This window comes from Pygocentrus nattereri, chromosome 7, assembly GCF_015220715.1.
Source record: "Pygocentrus nattereri isolate fPygNat1 chromosome 7, fPygNat1.pri, whole genome shotgun sequence".
Lineage (NCBI taxonomy): Eukaryota > Metazoa > Chordata > Actinopteri > Characiformes > Serrasalmidae > Pygocentrus > Pygocentrus nattereri.
The window spans coordinates 3720435-3735176 of record NC_051217.1 but is presented as its reverse complement, the minus strand read 5'-3'; the positions used below and the strand labels follow the sequence as shown (position 1 = coordinate 3735176).

Sequence of the window (14742 nt, the reverse complement as noted above, 5' to 3'; positions counted from 1 at the left end):
CTGAACAAGATGCTGCACCAAGAATTGTTTTTGTCTCATGGTAACACGGGGAATTCTTTGTGCTCGTTCACTGTTTTATTTTCTTTTTTTGATTTTGCATTTGTTGTTGAACCTCAGCCAGAAGAGGGCTGGCATGTCAACGGCTGATAAACTGTCAGAGTGCAATCTTGCCCGGAATGAGTGTCATGGAGCAACAGCTGGTTCCTTTCGAAAGGCATTTCTTGCTCATGCATACTCCGTATGTACAAGGCGGTCGTTTTGTAGGGCTGTGTAGCCATAATTCAAAGTCATTTACTGCCGTTCTTCAGAGTTTTGGTGTAACTATTTGTGTTGTAGAGGCCTCATTTTTTCTGTCTCCCAGTAACCCCTGCTTGTCAATTATTAGTGGACTCTGTCCTGTCCGCCCCCATTCCCTTTGAGGGTATGGCCTTATACCCCCTCCTCCTTTCAGCTCTCCCGAAACCGAGGTTTTTCAGAGTGAGGGAGAAAGAAAGGTAGTATCAGTTACTGCGCAAGGACAGAACACGGTCTTTGTTCAGAGATACCGAGGTGATGGACAAGAACATGGCAGCATTTGCTCTAGGACTACTTCTCTTCGGTTTGGCCGGAGTGGGGCATTCATGCCTCGATCCTGCTTCGGCCTACAGGTTCGTTGGAGCTGTGTGCAGGCTCACCTACCCTGCTGCTGTAGTCTGTGAGTAGCATTGTTAATGTATTTTGGATTCAGATCTCCCTTGAACTCTGCTTACCTCTAAATGTGGCTCTGAAATAATGGAGTAGACATCAGCAGGCTTCTGTGTTCAAGGGCTTATACTACACTAACATCACTGATGATTCCACATTGAAATCTCAATCCATAACTGGAAAATAAGAATATGACGACTTCAAAACAGTATTAAAATATTAGTTTAAAACTCTCGCTTAGGCTCTTCAATGATCTCTCATTGATCGTCTTTCGTGGAAACCACTCATTGATTACAGGGAGATAGCTAGGTTCATCAGTTGAGCGTCATATGAGGTGGATGGGGCGGGGCTTATGTTATGCACACGCCCACATTTAAATGACAGGGCTTTTCCCCCTAGAATGTGCTTATAAATGATATAATCTGCAATTTCCTTACTGTTTTTTTGAGCCAAAGCTTTCTGTGTAGGACATAATTAGAGCTGTGACAAATATAGACGTGAAATATTGAACAATCGCATAGAATCTTCAACCAAGGACCAGAGTCCTTGGTTCTTCAGATTTATGGAGAATGGGTTGGTTCTATATAGCACCGAAAAACATTGTGCTACTGCTACAATGTCAATTCTGTAACAATAAGAGACCTCTTTTTTTTGGTGCCATGTATAACAATTGTCAAAAATGTCTATAATCTTTTCTTACACTACAACCAAAAATTGGAGGCATGGCCAAAAGTAGTAAAATAATTTTTTTTAAAAATTAAAAATGTGAAAAAACTACACAGAGATGGTTCTTTTAGGGTTCTTTAGTGAAAGATTCCAAAGAAACTTGAGTTCTGTCCAGAACTATTTCATGTGTAAATCATCCTTCATATTGATAGAGAATGTGTTGTAAATGGTTCCATATAGAACCTTTTTGACAATAGTTACATATGACAAAAAATTATTTTATTGTTACAGGCTTGACATTGTGGCAGTAACACAGTGCTTTTTGGTGCTATATAGAACCAACACATTCTCCATAAATGTGAAGAACCAGAGAGGAGGGGTGAGAACTCTGAGAACTTGGGCTGTAATTCTGGGAGCTTCTACTTGAAGCTAGAGGGCTGAACCCCCTGTGATGGCCAGACGGAGGAGATGAGTGGGGGTGTAGTGTTGAACATTTATATTAGCTCTAAAAATGTGATCCTTATAATCTCCAAGCTGAATTCTTCTGACAGTCATGTTCAGGTCACATTATTGTCCGTGCTGCCTTTCTTCGCCCTTTTATGACCTCTGTGTTCTTTGGTTGGTGCTCCAATTGTACTGTTTCTCCAGTTACTAAGATTATTGCCAATTAATAACAAAGTTGAACTCTACAGTGAATGAGAAGACTACAGAAGTGATCAAGGCTGCTTTCCAACATGCCAAATACCCCGATATTGAGGGTGAGAAGTCCATGTCATTCATTGGCAAACTGAAATATGGATTGCTCAAGTAAGTGAACCAACATTGCCAGTAAAACCGTGCATGTGTACACATTATGCTTATTGTACATATTTCTATCTTGCATCATCACAGAAGTCGGAACTTTTCACCTAGTTGGGTGGAAATCAATTGAAACCATAACTTTTCTGTCTTAAATAAAATATTAGTCTGTCCTTTCTGCTATACAATGTTCTTTTCTGTAGTAAATTGAATACTAAAGTTATTTATTGCTGCTGTGCATAATTGATATATTGTACTGTGTGTTGTACTCAAAGTCCATTTTTTTTCATAATGGTCACCAATTCTAGTTTGGAGATACACAACCTGTCAATTGGGAAGAGTGAGTTTGAGCTGCGGGAGAATGTAGGCATAGGAATTGACATCTCCAATGTTTCTGCTGTTTTCAAGGGAACCATCAAATACTCCTACGGGAGTGCTCTGTGAGTAACCCAGCGCTTTAGCACATGGAAGAGAAGATCAGAAAAAGATGTCTTGGCAATACTGAATAGCCCAGTTTCACGACTGTAAATCAATTTACAGCGCAGTCCACAAGTATTTGGCTCTGTTTTCCAAAAAATACACTGAATAATTATGAGTGATGGTGATGCTCTGCAAGCCAAACAGTTCCAGTGGTAGGAATACGTGCTCATGCTACCATGCCACAGGCGTATGAGATGGTGGTATGCTTTGGATCCTCCCACACCTTCCTCATTCCATCACTCTGACACAGATGAATCATCCTCTCACTGTCTGTAAAACTTAATCTCCACACACCATCAGCTTTTAATGGATTTTCTTACGAACTGTAATCTAGCCTTGCACAAGCATTCATTTAGCCCACATGCTGGATTGTGTTCTTCATCTGTTACATAGTCTTTCCTGATTTAAAGTGTTCTGCAGTCATCTACTTTGGTACGTCATATTGCTGTTGTTAAACTCACCAGTGCATTTTTGCCACATACCGGACGGTTTCCGGGTGATTTGTAGGTTTATCTAGTGTACAATGGTGTCCAAAAGTCTGAGACCACTAGTGAAAATACCTCTATAAAACTGATTTATTAGCAGAGCAATTTTAATAGGATTTAGTACCTGAATTTTCAAAATTTCCAAGTATTTGACATGTCCTTCTTCTGGCAGTGTGCACTCAAGCTGGCAATAGACTTTACAAGTTTGTGGAAAAGTCCCTGTTGAGTAGATTAAATACTGAGAATCATCTGAACACAAGCGCCACTGGAAGAGATAAGACAAAAAAACAAAGGCCTCAACATGGTCAGTGTCTCCAATTTGCTTAAAATTGAATAGTGACCTAGGAATCGTGCAGAAAGTGCAAATATGTCTTATTCATTTTACTTGTCAGAACTTTTCTGTGATTTAAATGTTTAAACATTCTGAAATGTCCTGTTGTTTATTTACAGGTTTAAATGAAATAAAATACCAAATTTTCAATGTGGCCTGAGACATTTGGACCCCACTGTAGATGTAAATATCCTTTAATGGGTATTTGCAGGATTACAAAGACAAACCAATATAAAATTGTGGCAGTGCTCGGGTTGCTTGCAGGCTGCTGATGAAAAGATGGCTCTTCAAGGCTTCTATAGTAAAGAAAATGATTCTATGTAGAAGCCTGAGCACCCAAAAGAACTCTTTGCATGATTAAAGGGTTCTGTGCCTCATGAAAGGTTGTTCAGATTGATGGAGAATGTGCCATGTATGGTTCTGCATATAACCCTTGTGAAAATGATTTTGTATAGCATCAAAATGGGTTCTTCTATAGCATCAAGCTTGGCATTGTAATAATAGCCAAACCCTTGTTGGTGTTAGGATAGGATAGACTTTTATTATCCCACTGGGGGAAATTTGCATTGTTACAGCCGAAGAACACACAGTAGCAGCAGATAAAGAGCAGTAAGTAGACGTGCTAAGTAGATGTGCATCATACAAAATACTAAATAACTAAATATAAGATATGCTATAGAAATAAATAAATAAACAAGGCGTTTGTTAGCAGAAAAATATAAAAAATAAAAATAGAATTAAGAAACTGTACACATTTACAGTTCAGACATGCATTTGTATGGATATTGCACATTTCTGAGCAGGTAATTCAAGATTCAAGAGTTTTATTGTCATGTGCACAGCAGATACAGGCAGTTGTACAATGAAATTCTTACTTTGCTGTTCCTCCATTCACCATATATACTCTGAAGAGAATAAAAAAAGAAAATATAAGAATAACTCTAAAAAAACGTAGTAAAAGGTAAAAGCAAAAAGTGTAGAGTATGTGCAAATAAGTGTAGCAGCTGTTCATAAAGTGCATCAAGTGACAGATGAAAACAGATGTAAACAGTAAACAGTAAACAATATTACTCTGTGCAGTAATAGATGTAAACAGTATTGTTCTAACAGCAGCAGTGCAGTACAGGTAAGGTGCAGTTGTTGAGTGCTACGGCTGGATATCGCACAAAAATTGTAGATATTGCTCAGTCATAATTACAGATATGTCACAGAACGTGTGTATGTATTGCGCTTGTACCATTCTGTCAGCAGCAGATGCTGCACATTAATTATAGGTAGGATATGATATAGGTCTATGTGGTGTGCTTATTATATAGAACCCTTTTCAAAAAGGTTCTATATGCAAACCTGTATGGCACATTCTCCATTAATCTGAAGAACCCTTTCATGATTCAAAGAACCTTTTAATCGTGTGAAGAGTTCTTTGAGTGTTCATGGTTCTATGTAGAACCATTTTCTTAACTAAAGAATTCTTGATGAACTATTTTTGAAGAGTGTAGAATAGAGTAGATCAGTGTTTTCCTATCCTGAATTATTCTAGCACTGTACGTTTTAGTGCTTTGCTCTAACACCTGATGAAGGATGTGGAAGTTAGCTGATTGGCTAGTTAGTCAGTGTTACAACAGGAGAAGCATGAAACTGTGCGCATAGTTAGGAACTAGGATTAGGAACTAGGATTAGGAAATCCTTCTTAAAAGTGAGGTTTTAATGCCGTATTCTGTGTCATACAGCTTCACGGTGGGCCATTCAATTGATTTTGAAATTGAGTCCAAGATTGACCTGGTCATCAATTCCAAGCTATGTAAGTTTTTTGTTGTCTTCATAATTAATAAGTCATAATTAATTCTTTATAGTGTGTACATATACACTGTGTGTTTACATGCACTTAATAATCTGATAACTGCAGAAAATCTGTAACTGGTTCAACCTGTTTTCATGTGCTTGGGTAATCAAAAACTCCAGGTCTATTTTCTGCTTTGCAGCTGGCAGTAAACTTTATTTTAAAAAACATCAGAAAACATAAATATACATAATCTAGAAGACAAAGAATATTTAAATTCTTCATTTCGTTGAGCGTGTGGTTGATTTCAGCATCACTACACAGTTGTAACATATGAGTGCAGTGTTATTACAATTTTTACTGCTAAAGAAATCTTAAGTGCTGACCAGCCAGCAGAGATCCAGAGATCAGAACCAGGTTGCCACCTCAGCTCTAGAAAATTCCTTGCTCACACATTTTTTGGATTGTAGATGCTCTGTAGATGCTCAGTCTGTCTTGAAGTAACATTCAACAGAATATCAAAAAAATGTAACTAAAGTTGAAGTTGAGTGTGAAAGATTCTATTAGATCATCCCCTGAGACTAAACTTAACCCTAAACTCAAGGAAAAACCTACAACTACTCCTAAACGTAATGTTGGCGATAATCAACTGAGTATCACCGAGAGATTTGTGAATAATATAAGTGTCTGTAGATCATCTATAGGGGATCATCCAAATAATGTGACCAGTTTTTCACTAAATTCAGTGCTCATGGTGCAGTTTACAGTAGACAGATGTCAGTTCAGTTACAGAACCTAATCTGCGGCCTAGATCCTAAACATGCCACCAGCAGTGCACTTTTTTTCCAAAGAATTGCTCCTATGTTGAGGATAATCTGAACTAATCAAACCCACTCTTTGTATAAAATTGGTTTGACTGGATAAAAAAAAAACATACTCTAAACTTTGTTAAAAAATACTCACATATCATCACTGACTAAAAAAGCAATTATAATTTGAACACAGTAGTAATTTTACAGAAGGCAAATTTTTTTTTAACCTTTTAATTCATTTTGGATCATTTCCAGCACAACCATTGTGTTCAAATGATGCATATAAAACATTTTAAAAAGAAAATACTTGGATTCATGGACATTTCTAGTAAAAACTAACCATGGATGAAGACTTTTGGATAACTATTTGAGCATGACCAAAAAAAACCCACCCTGGCAACCCAGCTGCACCTCATTTCCAGCACATCACACACCACCTTACCACTACTATGTTGGTGTTACTGTGGTGGTAACTTTCTATTGATGGATAGGGCAAAGGAAAGCAACACACAGCAGTCTGTCACAGTAAACCTACAAAGCACACCTACATGGTAGGTGCACCTGATAAACTGGCCAGTGATTGTAGATACAGAGTCCCAAAAACTGCGTCTTCTCCTGCTCTGAGAACAGCAGAGTTGAATGTGAAGAACTTGGTTGTGCTGATGCTGATGTGCTGAACAGGCCATGAGATGGTGACAACGTTGTTCTCTCTTTGTTTTAGACTGTGGAAAAGGCAAAGTGGCAGCAGACACTTCAGACTGCTGCCTTACATTTCACAAGCTGAAGCTTCTTCTGCAGGGTGACCGAGAGTGAGTCAACTAGTCCAAACTGTAGGACCATCCACACATGTTCACAGGACTGTGTTTTATGTGCTTGTGGAGTTCTGGATACAACCACTAATGCTTGGTTTCCAGTAGATGGCACTGTAACACCAATGATAGTATATTATGCCTTTTTCTTCAAATTGCTGTTCAAATCGTAGCTGGATTTTGGACAAGAGGTACTCAGGGGAGCTCGCAGGTGGCACACCATTTTTGTGGGCCCTTCAAATTCATTTGCACATTTTCTGCTTTTAACAAATCTCTAGTGCATTTTAACAAATAATCCCTTTTGCCTTATGATTCTTTGCAGCATAATATGAGCACAATATGGTAGCAATGCTAACTGTAAAATCTGTGATTAATCCTCTCACATACACAACAACATGTAAGGGTAGCCTTAAATAAGAGAATTAAGTTCTGAAGTTGTGAACAAACAATGGTAAAATGCTGAACGTCATACTTCTGAGTTTAGTGTTTAGGCTTTAATGCCAGGTTTATTTGTGTACAAATGGTTTGACTGGATAAAAAGAAGAAGTTTAAACTTAATAAGCAATACGAATATATCATCGCTGTCCCATATGTATATAGTGTATAAGAAAGGTCTCCTCAACATAGTGTCAAGAGAGGCCGAATCCAAAACATGGCTCATTTGAAAGATCTTTTTAATTTGGCTGTTTGCAGGCCTGGCTGGATAAAGAGAATTTTCACCGATATCATCACCTTCACAATGAGGCTTGTTGTAAAGGGACAAGTGAGTCTGCTGCACAGCTCTGCACCCTTATGTTCTTTTAGATAGACACAATGGTAGAAAATACAATACACAGATTTTATACATCTGGAACTTACACTAGCTACCCATACAAAGCAATACTGAAAGCTTTTATGTCAATTGCAGATCTGTAAGGAAATAAACAAGGTGGCAGACATACTGGCAGAATTTATACAGGAAACGGCAGGTAGGATTCAGTAAGGAATTTGCATGCAGGTTATCTGCTATGTGGGTGTGTAGATGGGTGTGTGTGTGTGTGTGTGTGTGTGTGGAAGAGAGACACAAAGAAGCTCTGTTTTTTTTCTGATTATTTCCTTCTGAATGAGCAGAGGAGTTTCTGAGTGATGGTGACATCCGTGTGGATATTGGCGTGACCTCTGCCCCGGTCATCACTTCCAATTACATAGAGTCATACCACAAGGTAGCCCATAGTGTCCTGTTTCTCAATGCTAGTATCCTGCTACACTTCTTAAGCAACTTCCTTAGCAAAAGAGTTTCTCTGAGCTTCAGATATATGTATAGCCACAAAGGGGGCCCATTTCTATTTTAATTGCCCATGATTTTGGGATGGGATGTCTGATAAGCACATATAGGTATGATGGTGTCCACAGGTGTCCACATACTTTTGGACATATAGCGTACAGTCATATGCAAATGTTGGCACCCCTGGTCAATTAACAAATCCTCTACAGGGTGCAAAGTTAAATATGACAATTTTCTGCCAATTTTAGTTCACAATTGCTATATATATTTTTTCTGAGTTTAAAAATAAAATTTAAACATGTACCATAACTTTTACACAGGCCATATTTCATTTTCTTTTTTCCCAATATGTTCAATTCAAAATAAAAAGTAATTGTGCTTTAAAATGTATGCTGTCTGTAGTGCATGTGGTAACATATTTTCACTTAGAGTATCAACATGTCATACATGTTACTTGACCAGGGGCATCCAAGCCCTTAGCACACAACAGTAACTTTGCTTAATTTAATTTTGGTTTCAAAAGGCTTAGCAGATTTGACACCCCACAGATGGCTGCAGGAAGTGGGCTGTGATGTAGTACATGGTGTTGTTCGCTGACTCATACATTATTTCTGTGATTAACAGGGTCTGGTGACCTATAATGGCTCAACCTCAGTGGTCAATGCCTCTGTGTTTAATCCAGACCAGCTCTCAGAGGACCGCAGCCTTCACTTCTGGATCTCTGATGACACTCTCAACCCCCTCATGACTGCAGCTTATGATGATGGACGATTCATCCGTAACATTTCAGGAGAAGACCTCAGAGTACGCCACAAGTTATTTAACATCGATGCAGGGCCACGGTGGAATGTTAGAGGGGATATAAGAGCACATTATTGGTTGCTTCCAGAAACCTTACTTTAAGCTTCTAAAAAATGTTATGTTTATGGAATCTACCAATAGTATGGAGATCTTATTTTCCACCTTCTGCCAACCTTAGAGATGGGTGGAGTACTCAAATGAGAATATTGTACAACCCCAATTCCAATGAAGTTGGGACGTTGTGTAAAACAGAAATAAAAGCAGAACACGATGATTTGCAAATCCTTTTCAATCTATATTCAACTGAATACACTACAAAGACAAGATATTTAATGTTCAAACGGATAAACTTTATTGTTTTTTGCAAATATTCACTCATTTTGAATTTGATGCCAGAAACACGTTCCAAAGAAGTTGGGACAAGGGCAACAAAAGACTGGGAAAGTTGAGGAATGCTCAAAAAACACCTGTTTGGAACATTCCACAGGTGAACAGGTTAATTGGAAACAGGTGAGTGTCAAGGACGGGTGAGGTTCACCACTTTGTGAACAACTGTGTGAGCAAATAGTTCAACAGTTTAAGAACAACGTTTCTCAACATGCAATTGCAAGGAATTTAGGGATTTCATCATCTACAGTCCATAATATCATCAAAAGATTCAGAGAATCTGGAGAAATCTCTGAAAGTAAGCGGCAAGGCAGAAAACCAACATTGAATGTCTGTGACCTTCGACCCCTCAGGCGGCACTGCATTAAAAACCGACATCATTCTGTAAGGGATATTCCCACATGGGCTCAGGAACACTTGACACAAACCACTGTCAGTGAACTCAGTTCGTCGCTCCATCTACAAGTGCAAGTTAAAACTCTGCCATGCAAAGCGAAGCCACATATCAACACCACCCAGAAACGCCGCCGGCTTCTCTGGGCCCGAGCTCATCTGAGATGGACTGACGCAGAGTGTAAAAGTGTCCTGTGGTCTGACGCGTCCACATTTCAAATTGATTTTGGAAGTCATGGACGTCGTGTCCTCCAGGCCAAAGAGGAAAAGGACTGTCCAGATTGTTATCAGCGCAAAGTTCAAAAGCCAGCATCTCTGATGGTGTGGGGGTGTGTTAGTGCCCATGGCAGGGGTAAATGGCACATCTGTGAAGGCACCATTAATGCTGAAAGGTACATACAGGTTTTGGAGCAACATCTGCTGCCATCCAAGCAGTGTCTTTTTCAGGGACGTCCTGCTTATTTCAGCAAGACGACGCCAAGCCACATTCTGCACGTGTTACAACAGCGTGGCTTCGTAGTAAAAGAGTGCGGGTACTAGACTGGCCTGCCTGCAGTCCAGACCGTCTTCCATTGAAAATGTGTGGAGCATTATGAAGCGCAAAATACGACAGCGGAGACCCCGGACTGCTGAGCAACTGAAGCTGGACATCAAGCAAGAATGGGAAAGAATTCCACCTACAAAGCTTCAACAATTAGTGTCCTTAGTTCCCAAACGCTTACTGAGTGTTGTTAAAGGAAAGGTGATGTAACACAGTGGTAAACACGCCCCTGTCCCAACTTCTTTGGAACGTGTTGCAGACATCAAATTCAAAATGAGTGAATATTTGCAAAAAACATTCAAGTTTATGCGTTTGAACATTAAATATCTCGTCTTTGTAGTGTATTCAACTGAATATAGGTTGAAAAGGACTTGCAAATCATCGTATTCTGTTTTTATTTATGTTTTACACAACGTCCCAACTTCACTGGAATTGAGGTTGTAACTATAGTGAAAGTAGAGGTGAATATGTCTTTCGAATAAGCAACGTTAGAAGAACTACGAAAGTACTTCTCTTTTTGGAAATGTTTTGGTCTGAAATGAAATGTTTAAGGCCTGGCCATTCACAAAGAGGTACAAATGCTGTCACCAAGGTAACATTATGAAATTAAACCGAAAAAAGGAACTAGTAACCAAATGTGAAGGACAAAAATGCAATTAAATGAATAGTTCTCATAAATATACTTGAGTGAAAGTACCATCATTTGAAAATACTCAGAAAACTTCAAATCTATCCAAATTTTGCTTGAGTTCATGTACTTACATAACTAGTTACCTACGACACAATTCTATATGTACGGCCACATAATTTTTGCACTGCATATTCACCACATCTGTGTCAGAAAAACTGACACTTTTTTTTTTTATCTAAGTTCCTGTTCCAGAAAGAGCTATCTGCAGCCAGGCCTGAATTACTCAACAAGGTACTGTGATCTTCACATTCTCTCAGCTCTGAATTATAGCTTGTTAAAGAGGCAACTCATCTTAAGGTTTCTGGCTTTTGTGGTTGTTGCCATAGGAATATGTAAACCGAACCCTGCTTAGAAGACAGCTGCAATTGTTCTTTGCAGAACGGTTGCACTGCAAGGGCTGAAGGATTGTGAGAGCCTCGAGCTTTTTGAACAAAACAAAGTTTATGCATCTTACCTGTCGGTGTGGTTCAGTGGTACACTGTTTATAGTGAATACAATACATGTTTATTTATTCAGTAGGGCTTCTATGGTTTTGTGTTTGTCTGCATGTGTGTAGTGGCTGTCCTCTGAAGAGCCATTGTTGAAAACATGGAGTGCATCAGTTCCCCATCTCTGGACGACCACTCAGGGCACGTCAGTTAAAGCAGTGGCTGCGGTGGAGCTCTCGTCTGCCAAACAGGACACCCCTCCTGTACTTTACTTTGAGACGGTCAGTGAGCACATTTAAGTTCTACACCTATCCTGTACCTACACTCATTGGTCATGTTATCAGCCACACCTACCACATACAGTGCTGTGCAAAAGTTTGATTATTTTATAACTGAAGTAAGAAACATTACGCAAAGAAACAGATGGATTACAGTCTGTAATTGAAGAGCTACAAAGTACACCTATATGGTGGAGCTGATAAAATGGGCAATGAGCACAGATACAAGGTAGGTGTACCTAATAAAGTGCTCAGTAAGTGTATATCAGACATATACACAACTCGTGTTAGTCATTCTCCAGCCCTTCATCAGTGCTCGTCAGTGCTTCTGACATCAGGACCACTTTTGGCTGGTGGACTATTCTAAATCCACCAGTAGTATTGCCATATTTCATACTCTTATCTACTTGGTGACCACCACTGTGCTGAGATGCTGTGATCATATAGTGGCCTCTTTCCTTTGATGGACAGGGCAGAGAGTGGCTGATAAATTGTGCAGGTGGGCTACAGTCAGTAACGTATCGTAAGCCTACAAAGGGCACCACTATGGTAGGTGTGGCTAATTGAACAAAGAGTGTAAACTCAAGGCAGGTGTACTTACAAAACTGACACCACAGATTTCAGTGATGACGTCATTGTCTATGATTTTCCTGACACAACTAACCATTTCATAACCTTCCTGGGTCGGGTCATTTTAGGAAGTGGAAGTGGTTGTGAGGGCTTCCTACGCTGATAAGAATCTCATCCTGAATTGTACAGCAGTGCAGTGAGTATGACTCTTGGTCTTTACCTTTACCACCAGCTCTTATTTTCTTGCTTCTAATATGTTTTATCCTGTGTGGATTGTAGTATATCCATATCAAAGGTTTCCACTTCACCAGACATTTCTGAGGTAAGGACTGGATTGTGAACTGGAGCTTAATGTATATGCAGTGTACAAATAATTTCTAAATATTTATAAATAATAATAAATGTTTCTTCTGTGTTAATGCTATGAACTGGATGCATGAATGGATGGAGAAGAGCTTAAATGCTTATCTTCAGGAAGCCGTTGAAAAGATTGGTGTCGCCAAAGTCATATCCTGTGAGTCCTGTGTGTTTGCATTTTTTTGTATTGTGTGTGTGTGTGTGTGTGTGTGTATAAATGCCCTTTTCATGACCTGATATATCCAATCCTCAGACCTAGAGCCAGAATTAACTGCTCTGATGAACGAACAAGGTCTCCATCTCTTTGATCTCATCAACCCTGAAGTAACACCTCAAAATGTGCGTATAAAATCTATTCTTTCAATACTTTTTGTCCAGCATAACCCAGTAGCATCAGCACTCTGTATATAAGTGAAAGCAGGTGCATATGTGCTCTCCATACAGTTGTATGCAAATATTTGGGTGACCCTGGTCAAATGACATGTTTTGTTGATTTTCTGTGAAAACAGGTTCTACAGAGAGCACACTTCTGCACATTTGTTATTGTTAAACTTACTGTTCATGTGCTGAATTGAACAAGAATTAAAAAGACTTTTATCCTGTGCAGACGTTAGGGCAAAATTTCCAATGTGTTAAGCTACAAAAAAGTAAATAAATAGAAACTGTTTGCAGAAAAACATCATATTCCTGTAGAGGAAGTGTACTTATTTTTAGAAAATCAGCAAAACATGTTCACTGTTTTGTACTTTTAAGTATCTACTCACAAAACACACAATTTAAATTGCATTTACACGGTTGGACAGTCTGTGGTGAACGTGTGTCTTGTCTTTTTTGTCTCTTTCTTCTTGCAGGGCTATGTGCTAATACAAATGGACTTTGGCTTTCCTCACCATCTGCTGGTGGAGTTCCTCAGGAAGACTCTGGATTGACATATACAATATAAATATATATAAATATACACTATATATATATGTGTGTGTACGTGTGTGTGTGTGTGTTTATAATATCTACACACATACATGGATTTTTTTTTTTGTATTAATGTTTTTTATTTGTTCTATCAGTAGTGTGTTTATTAGCAAAGAAACAGGTGCTGCCCAGATAAACATATTTTAAAATGTATTTTCCTCAGGTGCCTTTTAGCCTTTTTTGCTCAATACTGTGTATTTCACACTTTGGTGTCTTGATAAAAGCAGTAATGCAGTTATTATAGAATATAGAAATCCACATATGCGATTAATTTTACTCTGATGAGAGTTAACAGTTTAATCTGATGTTGGATTCCTCTTTCCTGCCTAGACTTGCAATGCATGTTCTTAATAACCAAAGAATGCGTCTCACAGTAATTCAGGCATCCAAAAAGAAACTTTATAGCATGTAACTTTTCTTAGTTAAGTGATTATAACGTAATAAGGATATGATATCAGAATTAGAATGAGATTTTTTTTGCTTTGACCAAGTAACCACCAAGAACTATCATCCCATATGCAAAGGGTGTATATTTCCATATTTTTTTTTCAAAATATTGTCAAATTTGTAATATACTTCCATATACGTTTGACATACAGTATATGTAAATATAAAAATTGGACACTATTATATGTATTTCATCTACATCTGTGTACATATTTTAATATATTAACACTTATACAGTATATGGTTTTTTTTGCAAATGTGTTCACTCCCCTTTAAAAAATAATTAGTGAGTTAGTGGTGGGTCATTCTCAGCACTGCAGTAACACTGATGTGGTTGGTGGTGTGTTAGTGTGTGTTATGCTGGTATGAGTGGATCAGACACAGCAGCGCTGCTGGAGTTATTAAACACCTCTGTGCCACTGCTGGACTGAGAATAGTCCACAAACCGAAAATCGGCCTCCTGTGGGCAGCGTCTTGTGACCACATAAAGAGCTACTGTCTCTGACTTAACATTTACAAGGTGGACTGACAAGGTAGGACAGTGAGTGGACGCAGTGTTTAAAAACTCCGGCAACACTGCTGTGTCTGATTCACTCGTACCAGCACAACACACACTACCACACCACCACCACGTCAGTGTTACTGCAGACCCACCATCCAAATAGTACCTGCTCTGTGAGTGTCCATAGGGGTCCGGACCCCTGAAGAACAGGCTAAAAGGGGGCTAACAAAGTATGTAAAGAAATAATTGTAGACCTACAAAGTTCACCT

At 38.9% G+C, this 14742-nt stretch overlaps 1 protein-coding gene across 1 annotated transcript; it reads left to right on the top strand.

Annotated features, from left to right (window-relative positions):
• The first annotated feature begins 110 nt into the window (after positions 1-110).
• Positions 111-14151, top strand: LOC108423685 (cholesteryl ester transfer protein, plasma). The gene is made up of 16 exons (XM_017691162.2): positions 111-694; positions 2043-2157; positions 2457-2588; positions 5175-5245; positions 6758-6845; positions 7539-7608; positions 7753-7813; positions 7956-8047; positions 8734-8913; positions 11103-11153; positions 11479-11631; positions 12327-12394; positions 12478-12520; positions 12652-12712; positions 12809-12894; positions 13407-14151. The coding sequence occupies exons 1-16, from the start codon at positions 553-555 to the stop codon at positions 13482-13484; spliced, it is 1491 nt and encodes a 496-aa protein (XP_017546651.1). The 5' UTR covers positions 111-552; the 3' UTR covers positions 13485-14151.
• The last annotated feature ends 591 nt before the right edge of the window (positions 14152-14742 follow it).